The sequence below is a fragment of the Ammospiza caudacuta genome, chromosome 17, assembly GCF_027887145.1.
Source record: "Ammospiza caudacuta isolate bAmmCau1 chromosome 17, bAmmCau1.pri, whole genome shotgun sequence".
NCBI lineage: Eukaryota > Metazoa > Chordata > Aves > Passeriformes > Passerellidae > Ammospiza > Ammospiza caudacuta.
The window spans coordinates 13,455,279-13,482,932 of record NC_080609.1 but is presented as its reverse complement, the minus strand read 5'-3'; the positions used below and the strand labels follow the sequence as shown (position 1 = coordinate 13,482,932).

At 43.0% G+C, this 27,654-nt stretch overlaps 1 protein-coding gene across 1 annotated transcript in view; it reads left to right on the top strand.

Moving 5' to 3' along the window:
* Positions 1-23,529, top strand: part of CARD11 (caspase recruitment domain family member 11) — a 44,571-nt gene extending 21,042 nt beyond the window's left edge. The window contains exons 3-24 of the mRNA XM_058815999.1: positions 400-537; positions 1,170-1,495; positions 2,169-2,348; positions 3,926-4,078; positions 4,172-4,297; positions 4,786-4,983; positions 5,805-5,984; positions 7,018-7,072; positions 8,291-8,400; positions 9,560-9,663; positions 12,540-12,592; positions 13,140-13,272; positions 13,735-13,936; positions 14,371-14,497; positions 15,578-15,818; positions 16,224-16,320; positions 17,353-17,448; positions 18,390-18,522; positions 19,051-19,230; positions 20,383-20,507; positions 21,342-21,457; positions 22,017-23,529. Coding sequence (XP_058671982.1) covers positions 400-537; positions 1,170-1,495; positions 2,169-2,348; positions 3,926-4,078; positions 4,172-4,297; positions 4,786-4,983; positions 5,805-5,984; positions 7,018-7,072; positions 8,291-8,400; positions 9,560-9,663; positions 12,540-12,592; positions 13,140-13,272; positions 13,735-13,936; positions 14,371-14,497; positions 15,578-15,818; positions 16,224-16,320; positions 17,353-17,448; positions 18,390-18,522; positions 19,051-19,230; positions 20,383-20,507; positions 21,342-21,457; positions 22,017-22,221 — 3,278 coding nt within the window. The 3' untranslated portion in view covers positions 22,222-23,529. The remainder of the gene's footprint in view (positions 1-399; positions 538-1,169; positions 1,496-2,168; positions 2,349-3,925; positions 4,079-4,171; positions 4,298-4,785; positions 4,984-5,804; positions 5,985-7,017; positions 7,073-8,290; positions 8,401-9,559; positions 9,664-12,539; positions 12,593-13,139; positions 13,273-13,734; positions 13,937-14,370; positions 14,498-15,577; positions 15,819-16,223; positions 16,321-17,352; positions 17,449-18,389; positions 18,523-19,050; positions 19,231-20,382; positions 20,508-21,341; positions 21,458-22,016) is intronic.
* Positions 23,530-27,654: the final 4,125 nt, after the last annotated feature.

The window sequence follows — 27,654 nt, the reverse complement described above, 5'->3', positions numbered from 1 at the left end:
GCTTGTGGGGTTCAAATTCCCATCAAAGCCTTGGCAAATATTTCAGTTAACACAAGTAGCAGTCAGTGCCATTCCAGGAGCAGCTTTTCAGCTGTCTTGCAGTACTCTGTGATTTGTCACTGGAAGATCTGCCATACCTGCCTGGTAAAGGCTGCACTGAATAACTTGTCCTTTAAAATTTCTGTTTCAGAGACCAGTTTGCCCACAGTCCCTCAGAATAACCATCAGCACAAACACACAGAATTGCTGGCATTACTTCATGAGTTCAGCTGAACTCAGTTAATCAGCTGGATTTTTCACAGCTCGTTGCTGAGATGAACCTTAGGAACACCAGGGATGTGATATTTGCTCGTGCTGCTCATGGGGCTGATGTGTCACCTCTCTGCTGTCTGTATCCAGGCCGGCTGCTGGACATCCTCCACACCAAGGGCCAGAGGGGCTACGTGGTGTTCCTAGAGAGCCTGGAGTTTTACTACCCTGAACTCTACAAACTGGTGACAGGGAAAGAGCCTACACGGAGATTTTCCACTATTGTTGGTGAGTAGAATCAATCACAAAGGATTTTGTTGAAGTAAGGACTCTGTGGAAGACTGGCTTGGTTTTTTCAGGCAAGAAGTGGAAATAAAAGCTAATCTTGGTGTAGAATGCTTTTCAGTCTCCTTCAAAGCAAAATGTGGTAGGTAATGTATAAAGCAAAGGGACATCCCAGCTGTCTGAGTGAAGCTGAAGGGCTTCAAATGGAATGATGGGCATTACCAGAATTCTCAAGAGAAGCTATATTGGAACAGTGGACTAAATTACACTGATAACTTACACATGTGCAGCACATTTGAAACATCCAGATTAATTGTACTTGCACAGATTCATTGTACAAATGTTTTGCTATTTCCACAGGCTCAGTAAGACAAATATAAAGGCTTCATCTTCTATCCAGACAAGCTGTATGTGTGCATATTGTGATACTGATACCAGTGTGCTGTGTAATATTTGTACTGTTCCCAGTTAGACATACAGATGTGTGTAAATTTGTGTAAATTCTGTACCTCTGTACATATTCTGGACCTTTTGTTTCTCACATCATTCTGATGATCCTACTTATTACCTTATTAATAAAGTAACTTAAATAAGGTACTTTACCAGACATTGATAAGCTGTTCAAACATTTTCAGTGGAGGAAGGACATGAAGGCCTTACCCATTTCCTAATGAATGAGATCATCAAGCTCCAGCAGCAGGTGAAGACAAAAGATGTGCAGCGCTGTGAGCTCCTGGCCAAGTCCCGCCAGCTGGAGGATGAGAGAAAGCAGCTAAAGCTGAACAAGATAGAGCTGCTGACCTTCCAGGAGAGATACAACAAGATGAAGGAGGAGAGGAATAACTACAATGATGAGCTGGTCAAGGTGAAAGATGAGAACTACAACCTGGCCATGAGATATGCCCAGCTGAGTGACGAGAAGAGCATGGCTGTGATAAGGAGCCGGGACCTGCAGCTGGAGGTGAGACAAATGCTCTGGGCAGCAATGGAGGGTGCCAGTGGCATCTGGGAAAATGAGATCTTCTCTGACAGCAGAAAGATATGAAGCTCTCATTTGCTTTGCTTATCTAGATGGTTGAAGACATCACTATACAGAAATGCCAACTGCAGTGAGGTGTATTAATGGCAGATAATGAATTAACAGAACAGAATGCAAATAAAAATAAAATGTAAAACATAACTGCTTGCTAAAACCTTAATTTTAGCTTTTTTAGGCTCAGTAATATCTTGGCACAGTTATCCAGCAGCACTGCAGCTGTGGGGGATTTATTCAGAAAGATAATCCTGAATTTTCTCCTGTTTTTCCTGATCCAAATAGTCCATGTGCAAAAAGCACAATGTGTGGTCAGCCTTTTACGTGTTCATTCTGTTTCATATCTCTTTACTTATTGGAGGATTGAGAATATGCAACTTTTTTTTAGTCCAGGTATTCTAAAATTTCACAACCAGCCCATATGAGTTGTAGCTGGCAAGTAGCAGGTTTGTACTTGAGACTTCACCAGTTCAGTTGTGGATTTTCAGCACCCAATTATCAACCTCTCATTAGCATTCACAGTTTAAGCTATTTTCCCCTGTATGTTTTTTGAGAGCACTAAATGTCCTCTCCTCTTTCTCCTTTTCTCTGTTCCCTCTAGATTGACCAGCTGAAGCATCGCTTGAACAAAGTGGAAGAGGAGTGCAAGCTGGAGAGGAACCAGTCCTTGAAGCTGAAAAATGATATTGAAAACCGACCCAAAAAGGAACAGGTTCTGGAGCTGGAGAGGGAAAATGAGATGATGAAGACTAAAATCCAGGAGTTACAGTCCATCATTCAGGTACAAAAACAGATTGCTGCCTTTAAAATCCAAACTCACACATTCTCCAGTTACAGTGCAGGAGGTGTTGGCTGAAACGTCTGCCTGCAAAGCTGCAACCAGCAGAAGTGTAAAGTTTGGACAGACAGACAGAAGGCTGCTTGTACAGCTCCCAGCTGCCTGGAGTGCTCCCTGTGCAGACACATGCATGAGGAGGAGTTCTACAAAAATAGTCCTCTAAAAAAATCAAGTGTACATGAGAAATTGGCTCTTCCAAGAGTGCAGTGTTTAATTGCTGAACATTGTACCAGCCTGTCACTACAAATCTGTGTTAAACAGCCAGCACAGAAATTTCTGACAGTGGCTCTGGATACCCTGTGTCAGGCTGTTGTCATATCTTTGACAAAAGGTTTTAATGAAGCAGAGGATGATAAAGGTTCCTGTACTTGAGGGTCACTAAGCACCAGGGTGTCCTGCAGAATCCTGCTGTAACCTGCACAGGGAGCTTCACCAACCTTTGTTTGGGCAGGTAGGGAAAACAATTGATGTGCAACACATTTAGGACTCCTCTGTGAACAACTTAGCCAAATATTGGGATATATGTGAGATTACTTAGCACTTTGTTAGAAAAGGCTTGTGGCATTTTAAATTATCAGCAGAAGGCCTTTCAGAAATGGCTGTAGCCTCTAGCAGTGCCTAACAATTCTTAGTTCTGACACAAATCCAATGCAAAAGTTGAAAAAGAGTGTAGAATAGAAGATCCTGAGAGTTCTGGTTCATGTAGGTCTCTTATATTAATTGAAATGGTCTTACAGCACTTAAAGAAACAGCGAAATAGCTAAAAATAGGATTTAAATTCTCTTAAGTGAAAGTATAAATAAACTTGAAGCAGTTTGGTTTAGAAATGCTTAGGTATGCTTAGAAATACTGGGTAACCTAAATGTCCCTGAAATCTCCAACTCAGTGTAGATATTTCAAAAATAAATATGCATAATCCTTGCTAGCATTTTATGCTTTTTTCATCTTCCATTTATGGTTAATTTTGGATGGCAATTATGTGTTGGAACCTGCTTTGGTAATCTTGTTCATTTTAAATCTACAAGAAATTTTATTCCTGGATGGTGTAAAAAATGAAGCAGTGGTACAAGGTACTCCAGGCATGTTTAATATTCTCTGAGCACAGCCTTGCAAAGCCTGTGCCTGCCTTAAAAATTCTCCTGAATATTTTCTTAGGCCCTGCTCTTTGGAAAAGGGTGATTTTTGTGCTCAGTGAGAACTGATTAATAGAAAAGGGTTTTGAATGCAGGGCTTGGAGTGAAGAATTGTGGCTGCATCCAAACTGGATCAAATTATAGCCAGTACAATAGACCAGTAAAACAGTTCCTTCATCAGACTATTCTGACAGCAAGACAGATTTTATTCATCTTTTCTGACACTGCTTTAAAATATGAACAAATGTCCATCTTTTCTCCTTCTTTCCCATTGCAGTACCTTCTTCATTTGCTATTCCTCTTGCTTGTTACTGTCTCTGATACTTCTCTCCCTGCAAAACTACTTTCTGTTTCCCTGGCCTGGCTCTAAAAAATGTCTTTCCTCAGGCTGACAAGAGGGGTTTGCCAGATTCAGACAAAGCCATTTTGGATATCCTGGAACACGACCGTAAGGAGGCACTGGAGGATCGCCATGAGCTGGTCAACAAGATCTTCAATCTCCAAGAGGAGATTCGTCATGTGGAGGACTTGAGAGACAAGGTGAGGAATGGAAGAGTAGAGAGATGGAATATCTCAGGCTGGTGCCCAAAATGCCTCTGAGAGCAGTGGTGGCTAACAGTTTGTCATTTCCAGTATCTTGAGGAGAAAGAAGATTTGGAGTTAAAGTGCTCAACACTAGGAAAAGACTGTGAGATGTACAAGCACCGCATGAACACTGTGATGATACAGCTGGAAGAGGTGGAAAAGGAGCGGGACCAGGTATCTCACAGTTAAAGTAGGGGAATATCAATAGCAAAAGCCTCTATCTGCTCTGTGTCACTTTGGGGAATTGTAGGTAATGGGGCCCAAAATACCATTATAAAATAAGTAGTTAAAAGAATTACTTGTTGGGATTTACATTATGGTAATTAAACACAGGGTAATATTGGGTTGTTTCAACAGTGTAGCATCTGGCAGACAGGACCAGGATCTTAAAAACAGCTCCTGTAAGGCTTTACATCATTGTCAAGTCACCCCATTTGCACTCTGGGACATTTTCCCACCAACCCAGAGGGAGCTGTAAATGAACCACCCTCATCATCATAATTTTTAATGGTGCTACTGTGGCACATGCTGGTCCTGATTGCTGTGTTAATGGGTGACTGGGTACCACTTCTGAAGTCCCCGTTGCCAGCACCTCCCAAACAAAAGCAGCAGGAGCAGGATGTGCTGCCCAGGTGCCAATTAGGTTTCGTGCCCTGCTGCAGGCATTCCGCTCGCGTGACGAGGCTCAGACCCAGTACTCCCACTGCCTGATTGAGAAGGACAAGTACAGGAAGCAGATCCGGGAGCTGGAGGAGAGGAACGACGAGCTGCGGATCGAGGTGGTGCGCAAGGAAGCGTGCATCGTCAACCTGGAGTGCAAACTGCGGCGCCTCTCCAAGGACAGCAACTTCCTCGACCAGGTACAGCTGGGCAAGAGAGGCAGCGACTCTTTTGTTCACAGAATTCACAGAATGACCAGGTTGGGAGAGATCTTAAAGATCATTGAGTCCAACCCAGCCCTAACACCTCAGCTAAACCCTGGCACCCAGTGCCACATCCAGTATTTTCTTAAACACACCTAGGGATGGTGACTCCACCACCTCCCCAGGCAGACCATTCCAGAACTTTATCATCCCTTGTGTAAAAAACTTTTTCCTAATATCCAATCCTTGGTGCAGCTTGAAACTCTGTCCTCTGGTTCTGTCAGTTGCTGCCTGGTGAAAGAGACCCCACCTGACTATAACCACCCTTCAGGAAGTTGTAGAGAGTGATAAGGAAGAGACTTGTTAAGACTTGGTTTTACAAACATTTTGATCTGGAAGGGAGAGGGGACTTTTCTAATTCTTTCCATTAATTAAGTGAAAAAAGTAATCTACTAAATGTCAGTGTTGTGAATTCTTTACTGTAGTGTTTTTCAAGTTTTCTGTTATGTACATGGCTTCCCAAAGGCTGCCGTTCCACAGCTTGACTTTAAATGGAAGGGGGAAAATGCAGAAAAATAAGTATTTTCTACACTGGGCTAGAAGCTACAAATATTTTTAGGAATGTAAGTGAATAGAATTCAGTCTGTGAACAGAAATCCCCACAAATCTCAGCCCAAATTATTGATAGGTCTGCAGCCTATGTGAGCTTCTGAAGCACTGGAGTTGCAATAGCTTTAATTAGATTTCTCTAAAGGAATGTTATGAGTTTGTTGTACCAAACTGGTCTCAGAAACAAAGTGTTCCCTTGTGATCTTTAGAGTTTGCCACGGAATCTCCCCATCACCGTTATCTCCCAGGCCTTTGAGAGCTCTGGCCCAAAAGCCAATGGTCAGGAAGCCGATGACTCCTCCACTTCTGAGGACTCTCCAGAAGACAACAAATTCTTCTTGCCTGATCAAGTTCGTCTCAAGAGAAGAGTGAACCTAAAAGGGATCCAGGTGGGTCTGAATCCGAGGCTGGAATAACACAGAGCAGGGACTTGGGAATTATCAGACATAACACATGTTGTAGCTGTGCCTCTGAAACTTCTGTAAAGATAAGAATAGATCTGTGTATGATAGTGAGCTGTGTCTGATAGTTTTTGCCCTGTGGTGATTTGCATCTTGAGGAGCAGATCTAATCTTGCTTCATAGACTCTTTTCTGTCCCTTCTCCCCATTTTCTCTTTTCTTCTTGCTTCTGCTGTTCATTCACATTCTTGGAGCATTGTCAATAAATTGATTCTTTGCCTCCTTAACATTAGTGGGAAAAAAAAATGACATAATGCCTGAGGTCCAACACACACTGAAGGTGAAAAACAAAGTGTTGGTGGAAAAGCTCTTAGCAGCTGGAAGGAAAGATAGAAAGAAATGGACATAATCTAGAGCAAAATTAACTATCTAATTTAGAATTAAATTATGGCAATTTCCTCACCCCTAACAGGAAGGGGGCAGCATGAGTTAGGTTCATGCTTTCCCCGACTAGCTGCATTCACATGGCTATTATCTGATGCTGGATTCATGATCTGTAAAAAAAACCCACAAAAATCTAACATTTGGGCTTTTGAGGTTCTCTTCCCTTTCATCTGCACTTGAATTCTCCCTGCCCTTCATAACCTTTCTGAGCTCTGACTGTCGTTATTACTTGTGGCAATAGAGCTGTATTTTTCACATTGCACACTCCAAAAGGATGCCTGTTGTATTAACAGCTGCCTGAAACCAGTCCCAAGGCACCCACTTCACCTTTTGTCTCTTTTTTTCTTCAGCAGAATCTGGAAATTGCAATGCATTTGGGCCAGGCATTCAAAAGTAGCCAGGTTGCTCACTGCTTTTGTATTTAGAAATCTAAATATCTTCTAAATTTTGGGTCCTGTTATTTAAAGGAGGGCAAGTATATTACAATATAACAGTGAAAAAAGGTGCTGAAAATATCTGGTTTACAGTGTGTGGTAAATATTCTGCATTTGTGCTGATTTTTGTCCTCTTTCTTTTAGATAAGTCCAAGAGCTAAATCTCCTGTCAGCATGAACAAAACATCAGAGTTTCAAGGTCAGAAAGAGCACCCATGTCCTTATTCATTTTCCATTGCTTTGTCTCTTTCACTTAATCTCTTTAAGTTGTTTAAACAAATATGCCAACCAGGGAAATTCTTAACTAAGCCCAAGTCAGTAAAAAAAACAAAAACAGTTTCTCTCACAGTTACACATGTAATGATTAAAAGTGGTCAAGAGTTCTACTTCATTCTCCTCTCTGTCCAAAGGTACCTCCCCAGGCACATGATGTGTATCCCATAGCTTACCTAAATTTTCTGTTTACTCAGTTTTCTTTACTCAGTTTAGTTTACAAAAGTTGTAAAGCATTTGTGAAACATCTGTACTAAAAATCATTATACCATTCTCCTTTTGCTGTTGGAAAAATCATTCAAGCTGAAAAGGCCCTAATCTAGTGATTGTCTAATGAGTTCCTTTGTCCTTCAGCAAAAAGGAATTAATTTTACTTCTAGAGCATTGCAAAGGCTGGGAGAGAGGGATTGACCCATGCCCCAGCCAGCTGCCAAGTTACCAAATTTGTTGCCGTACACTCATGTTTGAGCTACTCCTAATTCCTCTTGTTTGTGTAACACTACTCCTGAAACACCAAACCCCATCAGAGGCAGCAATTCCTTCAGTAATTGTGTGAGGCCCTGTTGGATAAAATATCCTGGGGAACACAGCTCCTGCTCCAAGGAATTCCATGTCAAACAGCAGCTTTGCTGTCAGGCAGTGTGCAGCATCAGACGTGCTGAGGAAGGGAAGCAGCCCACATTCACTCTGTGTTACCTGGGACTGCTGAGGCATCTCAGGCTTCTTGGTCCTTGTTGTAAATTCTTTGTTGTAACAAAGTGTAATTCGATAAGCCAACCTTGCAAATTGCCAGATTCAGGTGGTGTAATTAAAACATAAATTCATGAAACAATCATTCTTTAATTTGTCAAATAGCATTCATAGATCTATTAAAAACACCCAGGACAGAGCTGAGAGACAAAGTGGGCAGGAGTGTGTGCAGAGGGTGGGAATTTCTATGCTTTGGTGGGAACTGTTGGGCAATGGGAGCCAGAGCTGCAGGGCAGGGGTGTGTCCAGGGCACCTGTCCAGTACAAGACCAGCTGAAATGGAAAGGAACATAAGTGCAGTGGCACATCTGTGAAAGGCTCTGCATTGCAAGTGCTCTGACATGCTTCTCTCTGTGTGTTTTCTCTGTGTGCTTCCCTTGTCCCCCTGAGTGCAGCAGCCAGAGCACAGGATGAGGATGGGGCCGAGGGCAGCACCGGCCGCACGGACACGAGCTCTTCTGTGTCCATCAGCAACTCCATCAGCAGCTGTGAAGTCACCAAGATTGTAAGGATGCCCCTTGCCTCACTACAGCCATCTCTCCTAATGTGGTTCAGAGCTTGCACAACTCAGTATTAGCCCTTCCCCAGCATCCCAGCTGTGATCCCATTCAAGGCCCTTGTCAGAAGCTCCCTTAATCCTGTTACCAGCATTTTGTTAGAACTATGTTATTAGCCTTTCCCAAAATCACAGAATTGGTTTATGTTTATTTAAAGATATTTCAGAGGTATTTATGACCTCTTGCTGTCTCCTTATGCCATTTAACATTTACTGTTAGAAGAAAGAGATTTGCTTTAAAAGCTGCTTTGTAACTTATCTCAGAAAATTTTGAGGGTTTTTGAGTTCTATAATACTTTTCCTGTCTATAAGTAACAGCGAGTGAGGAAAGGGGTGCAGATCACAGTTGGAAATTTCTGCATACCATAGTCAAACCATTTCTTCCCTGCTTGCTGTATCCCCATAATCTTCCAAGGTAGATATTCCATTATACCTATGTGAGCACTGACACAGCAGGACAGGCAGATAGAGAGAGTGCTCTTGCAGAGTGTTAATAACAAAGAACAAAACATCTTTCTAGAACACCGTGAAAAATGCTGCCCCCAGGAAATTAAAATTATGCTCAAGAATAGCCAGGAAAGAACTTGCTGCCACTCATAATAAGCTTAGCTAGGTTAGGAATATTTTTTGGAATATCTGTTGGATGTTTAGATAACTTATACTGTTTTCCCTCTAGTGCAATTCAGGGTTTCCCATGCACTGGAAGATTAATTATTTAATATATAGAGATGTGTCTTTTTCTTCCTCATTCCAACTACATATATATTTATATAAGTACACATACTGCTTTTCATCCCCCTCCTCCTATGTCAGCTGTGCCACACACAGAAGTAAAGTTACAATGGCTCAGTAAATCAGGCAGTTGTGTGGTCACAGGAGAAGGTGCAGTGCCAGCACACAAGCTGTGCATTGTGCTAAAAACTGGGATAAATGAGTGCTCTTGGATTCTTCACAGCTAGAATCAGCTTCTCTTCTTTTTTCTGTGTGTGCTTCTCAGAGCAGGGTACAGCCAGTGCAGAGCACCCTTGCTAACGCTGCTGTGAGTCAGAAGTGAGAGCACCTTTCAGCCAGATAACCTTCCTGACACCTTTTGGTTTCTCATTGACAGCAAACCCTGCGGAACCGCAACGACAGCATCATGTCCACCACCCCCGAGCCGCCCGGCAACGACTCCATCGTGCGGCGCTGCAAGGAGGACACCCCTCACTGCAGGTGGGGACACCTGCCCTGAGCCTGCTGCCACAGGGACAGGGGACAAGGGGCTCTAGAGCTCCTCTAGAGGCTGGAGAGCCTCTACAGAATTCACAAAATTCACAGAGTCACTGGGTTGGAAGAGACCTTAAAGATCATCAAACCCAAGCCATGCCCTAACCATGTCACTGAGTGCCACATGCAATCTTTTCTTAAACACACCCAGGGATGTGTTTAAAACCACCTCCCCGGGCAGGTGATTCCAGAACTTTATCACCCTGTCTGTAAAAATACTTTTTCCTAATATCCAACCTATATTTCCCTTGGCACAGCTTGTTCTCTGGTTCTGTCTCTAAGGCATAGGATTAACCTAAGCTTCTCAAGGCTCAGCCCTTCATCCCACACTTTGTCCAAAGCACTCAGGAATGTCTGAAGTTCAGCTGGGATGAATGACACAGTGAAGGCACTGCAGCATTGACTGTAATGGACAGAAACACAAACAGGACTAGAAAGCCTCAGCACTATTGGAGAGAGTTCTCTCCCTACCTTTGCATACTGATCCAGCTTCAGTTTTTGCCCCTCAGCTCCCTGCTGCCCTCATGTCCCTGTTCTTTCCCATTCTCTCAAACCCCTCCTTCCCTCTGGAAGCTGCAGAAGTAGAGCAGAGCTGCTTGCAGGTCTGTGAGGAGTGAGGGGAGAAGTGGAGGAGGGAGCTGGTTTTTGTGAGTCTCAGGCTTTGTTTCTCAGCAGAGAAGGGAGGGAAGAGAGGCTTTGCCCTTGGCTTCACCTTCTGCTGCAGCTTCCACTTCTGCCAGGTCAGGGCCCCTGGAGTTCCCCTGGCAGTGAAATCACATCAGCTGGTGAGTGGGAAGTTGGTGGCAGGAAGGAAAGAGACCTCTCCAGCCTCATAGTTCCCTAAAGGGCACTGACCCCTCTTCTAAAAGGGTTTTTGCAATGTGATACTCAGACATGCTGTGCTGGTGTGGTGTCAATAGCATCAGTGTCTGCATCAGAAATACCAGGAGACACAAATACATTCCCTAAAGGTAGCGAGCAAAAGGAGAAAAGAACAGACCAGACCAGTTTAGAAGAAAGCAATATATGTGGAGGGTTAAAATCTTTATTAGATCTGGTTTTAATATCTAATCTTTATTAAAACTTTATTCAGATTTTTATATTTCTCAAAACAATCTGATCTTGGGCAGGCTGCCACTTCTGGCTCTCTCTCTGGACAGCTTTGTAAGACAGCTTTCCACTGAGGGCATCCTCAGCTGGTTCTCCCACATAATTTTCTAGGCTGCTGAGGATTTAAGCAGTGTTTATTTTAGTTTCCCTTAGCTTCTCCTTCAATGTCCTTCAAGTCCCTTTTTAAAGTGTGTTGTAACAATTCAAGATAGAGAAAAGGGGATTTTTATTAATGATTTGAATGTTTTGTGCTTCAGGTGCTTGAGAAGCCTTTGGCATGCCTGAACTTTTCAATATTTGCAGTATATTACAGAACACAGTGGAGATTACATGGAGATTATTCAGCTTGTGGACTTATTTCACTGTAACTCTGGCTGTATTCTGTTCTGTGTGTTAAGGCATTGGAAGAGTGAGTGGTACTGAAATGTGAATTTTTCCCTCATATCAGATATTCTTCATGTGGAAAGAACAGGTACCCTGGAACAAGGTCTGAATGGGGACTTGCTTTGTTGAGCTGGTAATCACTAAAGTCAAGTATCTCAAGAGCCTGCCCAAAAGTTCAGTGTAGTTTATAACTTTATAATTAGCATGATAAATTTTTGGAACTTATGTGTGAACATAATCCAGAATAATTGCTGTTTGCAAGCCAAGTTGCAGGTTTCACAGTTCATCTCTTCTTAATTTGTGTGGAAAAAAAAGGTGAGATCATCATTTAATGTAGGAAAAGGTACACTATTTCCCTGCTTATGCATGGAGTAAAAATAGCTGATCCTCTGCAGCCTGGCTGCAAAAATTCACCCTTCAGCTGAAGCCAAATATGAGAAATATCAGCTTCACAGGAGACCTACAAATCATTTTCAATGGGAAAAACAACAAGCTGTTATTTAAACAGCTTTGCAACCAAACGACATGCTTTAATGAAGTCCTTCTAGTGAAGCTGACAGATCACTCACTTGGCTGGACAGCCCCAATACCCCTGTAAGAGCAAAATTTTAGTGACCTTGGAGTGGCTTTAAGGCCAGCCAACCCAGTCACCTCTGCAGGAAAGGCAGTGTCACTGCCTGGGAGCTGGGCTGGGACCAAAGCTGTGGAGAACTTTGCCATTCTGTACTGCAGGTACCTGAGTAGCTATGAGAGCTACCCTGAAACTGCTATAAAATGCTTCAAGCACTTTAAATCAAGCAGATAAATTATTCCTCTTTTGCTGCACCTCAGTAACTTCCCTTGCATTCACTCTGTCCATCAGTGAAATTCTGGCTTTTTGCTCAGTTGTGGAAAATCCCCATGGTGCAGTGCATGCACAGCAGGCATGGTGCAGTCCTTTATCTCTGTGCTGAGCCAAGTGTGGTGTGAGTCACACACCAGACCAGCCAGCAGCTTCCTGTTGTCCCCAGCAAAATCTTCATTCTCTCACTGCTGGTGGCAGTTCTTCCTTCTGAACTTTCTTGCTGTTTCACATGTTTCCCATGCTGGCTGACACATCTTGTCTCCTGCCCTTTTCTGTATCTTCCCTGGACCCTCAAGGATGTTATTTGCTTATTTTTTTGCAGCTGCACCATTGCCTGGTGCAACATCTCCAACATCTTCCCTTTTCACAAAAGTTCCTCCTTCAGAACTTAATGAAATGTACTGAAGGTGGAAATCTGCTGAAAGCTTGAAAGTGTTCAGCTTTCTCTGTCTTCCATTATCTCATGCTTTGTTTTTAATTCCAGCCTGGTTGAAGAGGACAATGACAGCTTTGGATGTGATGCTTTGGAGATGGATGGTAAGCAAGAGGATATAATGTGTAATTGAAATATGAGCTAATATGTGATCAGCTCCCCAGCTAGAGAGATTGTCAGATAACCAGCCCTGCTCTAAGTAATGGGACACACAGCCAGTGAGTAATTCAAGGAAACAAAAGGTCAGCCAGTGGTGAGAAGGGGAAAGCAGTCATTCCTGAAGATCTAAGAGGGAAAAGCCTTAGTTTTGTTGCCACAAGGGTGGTCAAACACTGGAACAGGGTTGTCCAGAGAGTTTTAGTCAAACTCATCATCCTTGGAGCTATCAGAACCCAGCTGGACAAAGTCCTGAGCAATCTTCTTGAGCTGACCCTGCATTGACCTTTGACTAGAAGCCTCCAGAGGTCCCTTCCCACTTTCTGTTCTGTGAGAGGGCCATTCCTTGTGCCATGTCCTGTGGATATGAATCACATCTCTGTGTGAAGAATTTCCTACTTCAGCTTTGGCTGGGATCAATTAAAATTAATTTTCCCCTTTTCCATCTTTGTCACTTTATATAGGACTCATCATCATTCTTGTTACTCTTTCCAGATGACAGTCATGACAGGCATTCACATGGAGCTCCTTCAGTGCACTCTTCCTCTTCTTCTCATCAGTCAGAAGGCCTGGATGCCTATGAGCTCGAGCATGTCAACTCCATATTTAGAAAGTTCTCTCTGGAAAGGTATTTGAGATGCCATTTTACTTACCTTAGAGACTGAGAGGAAAGGGTGCTGTGGTAGAAACTCCCTATTTATTTATTAGTTGCTGAAGTTATAACATCAGGAGTGATTATGGTGGCAGCAGTATAACGCTATCTTGGAGCCCTTTCATGTTCTGTAAACCCATGAAGGTCAGCCTGAAAATTCAAAAACTTCAAGGCAGACAAAATGTTCTAAAGGCTTCCATTTCTCCTTGTGATCTTGCTATCTTGCTGCAAAGCTTGCTGAGTGGAGAACTGTTATACTCTGAGTTTTCAGAGATGCTTTTCTCCCGAACTTTTGTAGTAACAAGGAGGTTTTCTTTTAGAATCTTTAGATCCTAGTGATTGATAATGCTAGAAGTTTATTTGTGTATCTCTCATTTCTCATGCATTCATTTAACTCAGAGTGAGATAACCAGTTGTCCCTTCCTCTCCTGGACACAGACCCTTCCGTCCCTCTGTCACGTCCGTGGGCCGCATCAGGAGCTCGTGTCACACGGTGCAGCGCGTGACGCTCAACGGGGACAGCCTCAACTCAGAGATCACCCTGCTGGGGGGCAATGACAAAGGCAGCTTCGTCAGCTCTGTCAAGACAGGCTCCCTGGCAGAGAAAGCTGGCCTTCGGGAGGGACACCAGCTCCTCCTGGTGAGCATGGCATTGTTACCAAACCCCTGGGTGTCTGCTCACCCACCTATGCTGTCTCTGGCATCCCATGAGCACAAGTTCAACAATGCTTCTGCCAAGTTTCTCTTTACTTAGTTTTCCCTCCACTGCCAATGTTCCCAAGCCATTTCCCTGTTCAAATGCCTCCAAGGGGAGAAAAAATGTCCCCCACAATTTATATTCCTGCACTTCTTACTCCCAGAGAAGCCTGAGATTGTGCAAATGCTGCAGCTCTGTTGACTGCTAGCATTCCCTATTTGAGAGAAAAAGAATTATATAATTAGAACATAATCTGCATTCTGATAACAAAGTGTCTGATTGTTTAATAAGAAAAAGATCATGGCACTTTAAAAAAATGGTTTAATTGACTCAGAGATTGAACTTGCACTGAAGAGCAATATTTCTTTCATATCTAGTTGGAGGGCTGCATTAAAGGGGAAAATCAAAGTGTTCCTTTGGATACTTGCACAAAGGAAGAAGTTCACTGGACAATTCAGAGGTGCAGTGGTCCAGTAACACTCCAGTATAAATCAAATCATGAAGGTAAGAACAAAAGTATTTCTTATCTCAAGTAGTTCCAGGGCTTTTATAGCAACTTGTCTGGAAGAGAGTGACAGGAGCAGCATATCCTTTGTATTGGGATAAATCTGGAGCATGCCACTGGTGTTAATTACAGCTCCTCTGTGGAACTGCTTCAGCTTTTAGCCTGCTGTCTGAGAAAAAACAACAACATGTGCTTGTCAACAGGAGTCTGAAAAATTTACATGGTGGCCAATAGCAACATGACTCATGAAACACACTCGAGCTTATTTTTATGTACAGTTTTCTGCAATATGATGCAGTGAGCTGAGTGATCTTTATCCAGCTGGTCGATTTAGCATTTACCTGATGGAGTTGCCCTGTTTATTACCTTTGTGGCTTTGTCTTATCTTTAACAGCTGGAGTTCATGTGTGGTGAATAGAATTTGATTTTAGTGTTCAGGTTCTATAATGATAATTTCAGGTTATGGATCAAAAATTACATTCCAAAATTCATTCTTTACTGGTGTGTATAAGTGGGCATTCATGTTTTTTTGTGCTGGTTAGAGAGCTTCAGCTGCATAGATCATGCAGGAAGTGATGCCTTTGATTTTCTTTGATGTTTTCAATTGTAGGAAAGACTATTGCAATTTTTTGAGCATCACTTAACTGCAGATAAAGCATGTTATAGATTCTGGGAGTTCCAATTAGAGCTAATAATAAGGAGAATAGCTTGTCATTAAAATTGGTGGCAGAACTCACACGGTACTTAGAGGGCAGAGCTATATCTGTGTCTGCGTCTTTGCTGAGAAGTTCTTTGTTCCACAGGTCATGTGGGGAGTACTGAGAATGGAGTTACCTAAAAGTGGCATTATAATGCGAATATTCCCACAGAGGTGACAGCAGCAGCATGGGCTGTCCCTGAGCCACTGCCCTCAGTGTCTCTGAGGTGTAGGCCCATGATCTTGCTGGAACTCCTGCAAGCAGCACTCTGGAAGTACAAACCTCTCTCAGAGGAACCTCAGGAGTTTGTGCTGTGGCTTCTCCCAGAGGGAAGGCAGCAGCAGTGGGAGCTCCTGCCTCACCCCTTCCCTCCTGCTGCAGGGTACCGCAAGCTGCTGTCGGAGCTGGAGGAGGGGCTCATCACCTCGGGGGACTCGTTCCACATCCGCCTCAACCTGAACATCTCCAGCCAGCTGGACTGCTGCTCCCTGTCCGTGAAATGTGATGAGATTGTCCACATTCTGGACACCATGTACCAGGGCAGGTGTGAGTGGCTGTGTGCCAGGGTGGATCCCTTCACTGACAGGGACCTGGAGATGGGGACCATTCCCAGCTACAGCAGGTGAGAGTGATACTGAGTGACCATTACTGAGAGCAGGGATCTAGAAACAGGGAACTTAATTACTGCTGTAAGGAAAGAGGTGTCTATGTCTTAAATTTTGATATAAAATCTGATGTAAAACTATAGTATGAGCTCTAAAACTTAAGAACAGAGATTCCAGATGTTACCTGAAAAAATGAAGTGAGTCCCTCAAAAAGTATCATATGCAAATATTCCATGGATATTCTTTAGTTCTTAACTGAACTGCAGTCCTTCCTATTGTTTTGTTCCTGCCTTTACTGCATGGTTCAGTCAGTCCTTACTGCTATTTCTATTTCATCTTTTCTGTAGGCACAATGCAATCCAGCTTTCTTGTGAGTGGTTTCAAAAATATCTTGATCTGTGTGATTTCATCCTTTCTTTCAGAGCCCAGCAACTCCTTTTGGTGAAGCTGCAGCGGTTGATGCACAGAGGAAGCAAAGATGAGACAGAAAACTCCTACAACACCCTACGGGCCCTGCGGGTAAGTGTCTGCCAACAAAGTCCTTTTAACACCTCATACTCCCCTGCTATTGGTTTTTCATTTTTCATTTTTCATCACCATTTTACAGAAAATCCTGTTTACAGTCTCTGTAGGTTTTGATTGTGTCAGACAATGGGCACCTTCTGTTTGCTTTAAATAATATTGTCCCTGGGACTGAACCCAGCTCTGGCTCACTATTCACCCTTCAGCTAGGAGGGACTACACTTAAAAAGTCCAAACTCTGTTCTGTGTGTTAGTCACTCTTCTCATGCTTCACTACCTGTAAACATTGAATGCATCTGCATGTACACATGAGGAAGAAGCTGTGTCCTTGCAGTTAATAAACAGAATTATTTCTCTCCTATTGTGAATAAACCTCTAAACTGTAGAGTCTGTTGTCCCACTTTAGAAAGACCTGTCTCTTCCAGCCTGTAATGCTGTGGAGAGAATTGGGATTATCAGGCCTTCACACACAGCAGCCCTTCAAACTTTCCCTTTTCCATCACTAAAAGCATTTTTAGACCCCAAAATTCCATTTTTACATAATTAAAACTGGTGTGTTAGTTACCATAAGTTATTTTTAGAGTCTGGGAGACATTCATGCTTCTAAGTTTTACAGACACAGGTAGACAGTGCTTGTGCTTGATTTCAGTCAAGGTTGAGTGGCACACATTCCTTCTGTGCTCACAGCCCCACTGATCAAAGGGACAGAGGTCACTGGCAGAGGTGCTTGTGAAAGCAAAAGCTGTGCATGCTCTTTCTTGGTGCAGAAATTATCTCTTTCTTAGGTGTGGAGAGCAGTCTGTGAACAAAGGAATGTGAAGAGCAGTGAAAAAGCAATGTTTGTCAGCACAGGCTGTGCTATGCCCACTGTTTGTTTAGAACATTGTATTTGGGATAGGTATAAATCACTATCCCTTTTATTGGAAATAGAAAATATCTGGTTTGGCTTCTTTTCTTTCTCAAATGTTATGATTAAAAAATACAAAAAAGAGCAGTGGTGAGAAGATCTCCTGTATTATTTTTTACCAGAATACATTGCAGCCAGAGGAGCCTGCCCTGCAGAGCGACCCCAAAACCAGCCCTCGCCTATCCAGAGCAAGCTTTCTTTTGGGCCAGATTTTACAGGTAATAAAGTTCAAATCCTCAGTGCAATCTCTGAAATAGTGGATCTGAACAGTAGATATTCTCAGGCTGTCCTAATTCACCCAGAAATCCCAGCTCAGGTCTAGAGGTTGTATTGGAATTTATTCCTATCAAAAAGAGATTTAATGCATGAAGGAGAAGGATGGGTTGTGTTTTCTGTTGTGATGTGGGGTGTTTGTTTTCAAGAGCATGGCTTCCATTACAGATGTGCCTTAAGGAATCCCACACATCTGCCATCAGAGGCTGAAATGTGCTTTGTTTGTACCATAAGGACAAATCCAATGGGCTAGATCAAATCTCCAAGTGTCTGAGATAGGACTCCATCAGAAAATGGTCCTTTAATTGTGGGCCAGTAACTCTGAGCATGACAGAGACTGTGTGGGTGAAAGATAAAGCTTTGAGAAGGAAGGTGATAGGGAAAGGTTAGCAAATACACAGGAGGAGGAGTTAATGTTTGGATAGAGGAATAGGCGGGTGGATGAGGAGGGAAAGCATGAAGCCTATTTCTCATGTAAAATGACTGTAAAAAGATGCCATTTGGGAGTTTTTAAGTCTCTCTGGTAGAGCAAAGAAGAGGCAGTTTGGGTATAGCCTGTGATACATTTGTGCATATACTCTGGGTATGATGTACACATCAGTGCTTGTACTGATGATAGCAGGGAGCTCTGTGAAGGGAAAACATGCCTCTTAAGAGCAGAGAACAAAACAACAAATCCCAGAGGGGATTAACACAGGCTCTGAAACAGATCTATGATATTTAAAGAGTCTTAGAATTCAGTCCACAGATCCATGGAGTCCTGTCTTTGACAGACACAAGTGATTCAGATCTTGTAGGTAATGAGCGTTGGCTGATGAATACATGGGAGGGTAAATAATGCAAAAAATGAGGTTCAAATCTCTCTTTTTTTTGTTCGCCTTTTTAGTTTGTCAGTAGGTCTGAGAACAAATACAAACGAATGAACAGCAACGAGCGGGTCCGCATCGTCACAGGCTGGCCCTCAGGCCTGGCACTGAGCTCATCCGAAGGGAAGAAGCAGCTGCCTGATAAACTGGAAGGTAAAAATCTAAAATAGCCTTTACACACGTAGCACTGACACAAAGGCCTACATATACATCTACAGAACAGCATGGCTGTGAAATGAATCACAGGTCTTGCATTTGTGGTCCCTCTGCAAAAGTTCAACAGCAACTGTGACCAAAACTGATTTTGCTAAAAGAGCTTGGGGCAGCTTTGGGACACTAAAATGTCTTGGTTGGCTGGCACTTCTTCCTAGGTGCTTTCTTGCCTTTTGCTCCAAAGCATTTAACTTGGAGTAAGTCAAGCTAACAAGCAGAGAGTCTCCAAGCAGATTTTGTGTGGAACAGGTTAAGAAATAATCTCTTGAAAGCAAAAGGCAGTTGAATTATTTAGTATTAGATTGGACATCATAGTGCTGTGAGTACAGTAAAGATAACTCCAGTAAAAGGGAAGGAGGACCAGTATGACTAACCATGTCAACTCTAGTTCATATGTGTCTCCTTTTTTTTTCCTCCAAATATTGATGGTGAGGAACCCAGAGGATAAATGTCTTGTTCTTTGCTCAGATTTGGATTCAGAGAGTGAACTGGACAAGAAGCTCAGTCTGATCCCTTACAGCTTGGTGAGACCCATCCACTGCGAGCGCAGGCGCCCCGTGCTCTTCACCCCCACCATGCTGGCCAAGCCCTTGGTGCAGAAGCTTCTCAACTCTGGAGGTGCTCTGGAATTCAACATATGCAAGCCAGGTAATGGGATAAGAGAGGGCCATGACTGTCAGCTCTCAGTGTTGGAAATATGGACATATATATGCGTGCACACGTAGGGGAATGCACATGTGAGAGTTGCTTGAGGTACTTTGAGTCACATCAGAGTGATGTGTAGCTGTAAATCCTGCTTTTTGAGACTATTTGGGATATTTGAATGTTTTTGAGACAGCCAGTACACATGGTTATGAGATTCTGTGTCTATAAATATTATCCATGTGTATGCTGTGTGGTTGCTAGGCTGCCCCTCAGAGACTGAAATGCTGTGAGTGCTCTTTCTGTTTGCATACTGTTTGCATACTGCATATCTAGGCAATGTGAAATTTTGATTAATTTGTTTCTAGTATTTGCTATTATGAGGAATATCTTCCCTAGAGCAACTTTAGGTTTCTGTCTCATCCAAGCTGTGAAGATTGTGCATTTGATCTACTGGAAAGACTGATTTTCTTCCATGCTAAGTATTTACTATTAAAGCAGTACGCAGTGCCGTGATGGCTGCAGGGCAGGATTGTATACAACCCAGCATTAAAGAGCTGACGTTTCATTTTTACACTAATATTGAATACTCACAGCATAGTATGCAGCCTTACAGTCATCCAGACAGAGAAACTGAGAAGTTAAGTATTATAATAAATATCCCCTGTCTTGCAACATAAAACAAAAGCTTTGATGTAGAGCTGCAATTCACAAGGGGGCCAGTATCACACATTGCAACCTAAGCCAAATTTTTTGGAAACTTTAAACACAAATGTTGGAACACTAAATCCTTGTTTTAGGATCCTGTGCTGAAGAGACCACCTTTTTTTAGCACTTCTCAGCATCCTCCATCCCTGAACTGCTACTATATAACATTAGGTGCTGGAATTGTATTTACTGTTTTAATTTAATGCCTTCATAGTGTTGTAGTAATTGCCCAAGGAGTCATTGGTGCAGGATATAGCTGAGATGCTCAGCTGTGATCAGATTAGGCTTTAATTGAATTCAATGGAAGAAATGAGGCAGCTGTTAAGACAATTCATTGCTCATCCTCCTTCCCTGAACATCCTTACATCCCATGTGAAGTACTACTGGATACTTTTCTACCTGTTCTGCTGCTGTAAATTTGATTCTGTCCCCATCCACATCTCTTCCTAGATATTGTAACAAAGGAAGAGTTCTCAAGGAAGCAAAGGACAGAGACTGTCATCTTCAGCAGAGAAAAGAATCTGAACACATATGAATGTATTGTACCTGCCAACATCGAGGCTGTTGCTGCCAAGGTGCTCACAGTGCTCTGTGTCCCTTCTCTGGGCTCTTTGGGAACCCCTCTGCAATGCCCTGCATATCAAACTGACCAATTTACAGTTGCACATTCTCTCTCCTGCCCTCTTTCAGTCTCATATTTTTATTTATTCCCCCAAATGGCTTTTATTTGTGCTCTTACTTTTCCTTTTCTTTCCCATCCTCAGCCATATCCTTTTATGTTCTCCCTCATTCCCTGTGATGACCCACATAGATGCAGCTAAATATCCTTTCATTTTCTGTGCTCCATCCTTTATTCATTTCCTTTTCATATCATAAGTATATATGAATACACGAGAGAGTAAGAGATACAAGGACCTAGACAAAGGAAAGAGAAGCCTGAAACCCAGACACAAGGGTGTACAGAACAAAGATAACAATGCCCAAGACAGAGATCTGATGTCAAGTAGAGTAGATTTGATGCACAGCATGGAAAATAAAGGAGAATTAAAGTGATGGTTTTTTGTCTCACAAGTAGTTGCAGTAGATGTTCTTTTTGAACAAAAAGCAAGTCTGTGTGTTTGGGTCTATATGTAAAACTGGTGTTTTATCATACTTTTCATCTTTAGAGCATTCCATTTCCATTTTAAACCTTTTTAGAAAGCTGTTAAGCTCAGCTGTTATTTGACTGACTAGTTTTAAGCCAGTAGGAGGAGCTGGACTTAAAATGTATATTTGATTAAAAGGTTTTAAATCAGTACAATGGTAAATAGAGAGCCTTCCAAATCACCCCATAAGGGATAGATATCATTATCTTGAGATTCCACAGCAGTGAATTTTCCTTTGTGACACTGTTATGACTTTGTTTTTAGAACAAGCATTGTCTCCTGGAAGCTGGAATAAGCTGCACGAAGGATTTAATCAAAGCCAAGATATATCCTATTGTTCTCTTTATAAGAGTCTCAGAGAAAAACATCAAGAGGTTCAGGTAACATGTCAGACCTTTTGCATATTTGGTGTTCCATCTTATTCAGTGAATAATTCTTGAGTCCAATAACGTTCTCACTGAGAGAAATAAAGACCCTCATCCTCTCCATCTGGTACTTCTATGTGCACTATTTCCTCCCATGACTCCTCCCTGAAATCTTACAACTAGAGAAAGCAGGAATTCCCCAAATCTGGCACTCTTTCACTGTCACTAGTGGCAATGAGCATTGTGGGAGGATGAGACCAAAGAAAATGTGGTTTTCTCCATGCTCAGCATTCCCACAGCATTTCTTAAGGTAATGCAAGCTGGAAGAGGAGAGCTCATAAACACTTGCACTCTCCCTCCATTCAATCCCCTGAAATTGTTTCCCCATAGCAAATATTTCTCCTTGGGGGCAGCATGGAGGTAAAGGGATGGTAGACCTGCAGTAGCTGCATTCTTCACTGTTTTTATTGCTTGTAAGTAGTTAGGAGAAAATAAATTCTTGATGGTACAGCTGGGACTACAGGATTAGCTTAAAATCCAAGACATTTATTTCTGGTCTGCTCATTTGATACAGGAAACTGCTGCCAAAGCCAGAGACTGAGGATGAGTTTTTACGGATGTGCCGCCTGAAGGAGAAGGAACTGGAGGCACTGCCCTGCCTTTATGCCTCTGTGGAGGCAGAGGCTTGGAGCAGCATTGAGGATCTCATCCGGACAATAAAGGACAGGATCGGGGAGGAGCAGCGGAAAACCATCTGGGTGGATGAGGATCAGCTATGAAAGCCCTCAGGAGCACGGAGCTCTTTGGTGAGGAAAGGACACATCCAGGTGGAGCAGGGCTCCTCACAATCCTCTGGTTGGGTGCCCAGAGCTCACTCCTGTTTCACCCTTGCTGCTGGGGCACTCCCTGCTGGCAGGATGCATGTCTGGAACGGGACTGGAGCTGTGTTGAAGAGCCAAAGTCTCAGATGCTGGGATCCAGGCTGTGGGGCCACCACCACAATTTCTGATCCACTGCCATTTCTTAAGGGACAGCACCTGTTTAACACATGAGGACAAAGATCTTGAGCAGGAGCTTGGGGTAATTTATTATGTTCAACATATGGATCTCTTTGGTCTCATTCAAAATTTCTGATGAGAACAAATAAGTGGAATCTGAAAGGGATAAGGCATGGGGATTGTGGAGCAGGATGTGGAACTGAGATGTGCCCCACACCTCCCTGAGATGAGATTCTGAACACACCCAGCTGAGGAAGCTGAAGGCTGGTTGGGAGCAGCAGCAACACAACTGCTGATGGCCAGAGCAGCTCTGTAGCCCTGGTTCTCCACAGCCATTTTCAGCCTTTTTAATCAAAAAAGAAGAAAATAACTATTCCTCCTGGCATTAACTAAAATGAAAATTTTCTCTTTCTTTTGAAACCCCAGTTTTATTTAACAGTTTTGCAGGTTTCCTTTGTAGTCCTGGCGCTTACAGGAAAACAGACTTCACTGTCCCAGTGGCACATCAGATCTTTCCACATCTGCCAACATTTCATTTAGTTTATCCCTGCCTCTGCATTGTATTCATTTGTACATCCCTCAGTTTTTAACATTTTTTTACTCACGGAAAATACCATGGTGCTTTCTTCAGACAACAGGTTTCTGTGTTTCTTCACTGAAATATTTCTCTACAACATCATTGCCTACCAATATGCCCACTCTCAACAGGAGGGACTATTCTTAGAAGAAGAAAAGGAGGATATCATAAGCCAGTAATTGCTGTGAACCACTCAGTCCTTGACCTGTGTGCCATGAGCAGCAGCGAGGAGCCCGGCGGGCACCGCGCTGAGCTGTGGCCAAGTGGGATAATGCTTCCACAAGTGTGTGTAGGGCTGAGCAGACCATGTCCCATTTTCAAAAGCACTTAAGTCCTCAAAGAGTTTAAGTTCCGCTGCTCATGAGTGTGACTTATACTCCTAAATCTTTTCAGTCTTTGAAATCTTTCCTCTCAGCATTAGACGCTGTACTGAGATTGCCAAATTGATCCAATAAAACTGACCCAATAATAATGACTCGTGCAATTGCTGATCTGAAATGCAATAAAAATTGACCTACAGATGAAGAGTGGTCCATCCCATTGTCCTTAGATCCTTCATTCCTTGCCATATCACTCCCTTTTAAGATGCATTTAATAACAAATTTCCTTTCCTTCTGCATTCATCCTCAGTCCCCCGTCTTGGTGCTGTGGGCTGATGTGCAGTAGCGGGCAATAAAAAAACAATCAGAATCTAAACAGAACATCTGGCCTGGTTGCCTTCACTAGATTAGCTGCTCCCTTGTCTTTGCAAAAAACTTCTGCTGTGGGTGTCTCTCAGGTAGACTGGGTCAGCTCATGTTGGCTTTTGGGATTGTGCTTTTCTTTTATGTTCTTCTCTTTTATGCACATCATTTTTTAACTAATGGACTCTTCGAGAAGTAATTTATGTCACTTTACATCTAATTGCTGCTGCTGTGTTTCTCAAGTTATTAATGTTTGAAAGAATGTTCATAGCTAGCACTTCTCAGAGAATAGCTTTTTACCTGCCCAGTGCCATCTGCTTGGACTGTGCAAGCAGGGGGATACTTCCAAGTGCCATCTCTTTACAGAAAGGACAGGCTGCACACACAATTTGCAACTCCCTCCAGGGCAAAGAACAACAACCAGTTGGAGTATATATAGAACAAATTGGATGATTCTTCAGAGATCCTCTGTAGCTCAATCAGAAATAAGAAAGCATCAGTTGGAAGAACTAAGCCTTCCAGGAGCATTTTGCATTCATTCCTAATGTCCTGGTAATGCAGCCTCGTGTAACAGCTGCCTGTGGTTTGTTCCTGCCCCTCTTGTGAAAGCTTTTGAGTCCGCAGCTGAGCAATGGGAGGAACTGCAGGAACATTTCTCAGCTGCTTCAGCAAAAAGTTCAGCCAGGTCAGCGTCAGATGCCTCCAGGAGCCAGCAGCTGACTGCTCTGACTGCTCCGTGGCCAGCACATGGAGGATGTCCGTGTGCCACCGGCTGTGCCACGGGGGCCGCTGCCATCTGCTGGAATGGCTGCAGCAGATGGCAGGTGGGGCAGAGGGGATGGACTGTCTCAGAATGCCGTGGTTGTTTCTGCAGTGATCTCCTCTCCCCACAGCTTTATGTCTCTTTGCATGGACAAAGCTGCAGATGTGATTTGTCCCACTCCACTTTCGGCACAGCAAAGGCATATGCCAGACTCTGGAGGAGGTTCCTTTGCAGTGGGCAGAGATTCACCTCCAAAGAGCTGTTTCTCTGACTTACTGGAGATGGCTATCTAAGGGTGAGATGAATTGCCCTCTGAACTGTCTGGGGTTTTCATAGACTACAGCAAGAAATGAGAGAATTAGCCTGGCCTTTAGCATTTAGCTCTTTGATCTGTAATTTTGGGCAGCTAAACCACCTTGTGGGAAAAGTGGAGGTAGAGATTGAGACAAAGAACAGGAGATCTGATTATTTCTGTGAAACAAGAGAGGAATGGATACATGGAGCAAATCTTTCTTCTCAAATCCAAGTGCATCTGTAAATTCCCAGCTCTGCAGACCCATTGTGGTTGTCTGCTCATGTGATGCAAAACAACCAGAGCCTGTCCAGTGCAGTTCATGGCACAGCTGAGTGCTGTACCCTGCACAAGCCTCATCTCTCTGTGACTTGGTGGAGGAGGACTGAAGATTCTGTTCCCTCTTGACTTCTGGGTGTGAACTCCAAGAGCAGATCTGGAGCTGGAGTGGAGCTGCAAAGCAGCCAGGGAGCAAAAGGGGCCACAGTCATTTACACTGACTGGGAGGTGCCTCTGCTCTGGAGCCAAGAGCTGTCCCTCTTAACTGAAGGAAATTAACCCCTGCACCTTTTGAAACACATTCAGATCTTGAAAAGAGGCCATGATTTTCCCTGAATGTCAGAGTGCTTGAATCAGTGTGGATTCCAAGCTCTGAACCAGCAGATTCGAAGTGCAGACTTGGAATTTGGGCTGTAGATCATTGTGGTATTTTCCATTCTGCTAAATCTCTCTGGTGAGGTATCACCTTAGGCCACATCCCTCCTCACATGCACATCCCAGTTACACAAACCTGGGCTCAGCACATGCACAAAAGCCCAGCAGGCACAACCACCTTCAGGAGGGGTTGTGTGGTTGAAAAACTGGGAACAACCATTAAGAAAACAAAATGGGAATTGGAAATGTTGTAAATGTTCCCTGTAAACAGTGTCACAATGGGATCTCAAGCAGATTCTCCACCTGATCTCATCCAATGGTTAGAATGGGACAAGTTTAATGTTGAGTTATTCTCTGGTTGTTTCTGTATTTTAGACAGCACTTGATATTTGGGGTCAATAACTGGACTTGCAGGTACCACCAAAATTCAGATACTTTCTCTAAATCAGTCTAAAGAGTGAAATTCAAGCTGCAGACCTGATTTGGAGCTGGAGGCTGTGCTTGGACACCAGAGCTCAGGCCCAGCCACCATGTGTGAATCCCAGGTAAGGACCCCTACCTAAGGTAAGCAACATTCACAGCACAACATATTTTAAAATCACTCATGGGTTTTAATTGAAGTCTAGGAACATTTCTCAGCAGTCTGTATTTTAAGTTAGAAAGGAGGTAACAGAAAGCCTGGCAATTGCCCTATGTTTGGTCTGCTGCTTTTACTGTAAGAGGCAGAAAACATAGAATAATAACTGCCTTTCAAAATGGATTATTTGAAAACTACTTCTTGCCTTTAAGAGCTCACAAGAGCTTGTTGGAAAATTTTTCAAATGCAAATTATTCTTCTGAAAATGTCATTGAAAAATTGCCCACTAGAAAATGCAATTGGAAATTTTTTCAATGGAATATTGTTCTGTTACAAAATATGTTTTCATCTAAATCAAATGCCTATGGAAATTCTTTCATTCTAACATTTCATTTTTAAAAAATGTGAAGTATTTCAATAATACTGAAGCAGTCATTTTCAATATTTCACATACTTTTAATCTTTTATCTGAAAACATTTTTGGGATTAATTTTTATATTTTTAGGAGAAACCTTTTAAAAAATCTACATTTAAACATTTGATTTGATTGAAACACTTGTTGTATTTGATGTTTACATACTACAAAATAATGGAAGTAATGGCTTACAGCTCTCACATGTGATAAAATACCTGTGATCACAAGAGAAAAATCCAACTGAGTCTGGCTTTGCATTTTGTTTAACTCTGCTGCTAAAATGATGTATTGTATAAGTCAGTATCATGCAGTTCAGCACATTGGGGAATTATTGCAGGTAAAAATTTCATGCAAACTTTATTACACAGAATTGGATATTCCTTTGAATCAGAATTCTGGCTGGAGGCAAAGCTGCCAATCGGTCCGGCTGCAGCACAGACAGCTCTGGCAGCACAATTTGCAGGGGGGTAGGAACACACACAAAGCTGACTTGTGCCTACAAACTTAAAGTGGAGATAGATGCCAAAGCTGGAAAAATGCCTGTAAACCTGTTAGAGGTTTCTGTATTCTTTGTGCCAAGCTATTTTCATGGCCCAGGGTTTGAGAGCTCAGCACAAGGCTGTGGTCGGGCACTGCTGAGCCCTGGAGCTGCTCGCAGCTTCTCCAGCCCTGCCTGGGCTGGGCTGCCTCAGCAGCACTTGTTAAACTCTTCCCTGGAGACTGCAAAAGCAAGACACAGGAGTTTAGGGCTTCTGGGAGAGCAACATTCTAGGATTTTGCAGTTATTTGTATTGTGTATTCCAAGTCATTCAGTCTTAATCAGCTTAGACCGTGACAATGTGTTCCCCTTTGGTGCCGTTTCCATCTCCTTTGCTCTTGTTCAGCTCTGAGAATTGAACAGTACCTCACAAAGAGACACACAATATCAAACAGGAGATTGTGATTCACTGCTTGTAAGTGACTTTGTCTTCCCTCTTTCTCCTGCTTGCTCAGTTTCCAGAGTCCCTTGCTCTGCACCGTGTCCCTGTGCAGCCGAGGTCCCTCACCAGGGCACCACCACATCAGGGATGGCTGTCAATTGAAGCAGCAATTCCAGGAGAACCTTCTGCTTTTCCAGACTCATTTGTAGAAGAAAAAGGAGACTCTCCCATGGATCAAGGCCATGTGACTTTGGTTTTGGAGACCAAACCCAGGGTGAATTTTGGTTCAGGCACAGTGAATAGGAGTTCTTGAGTGCTGGCAGCTTGGGTGGC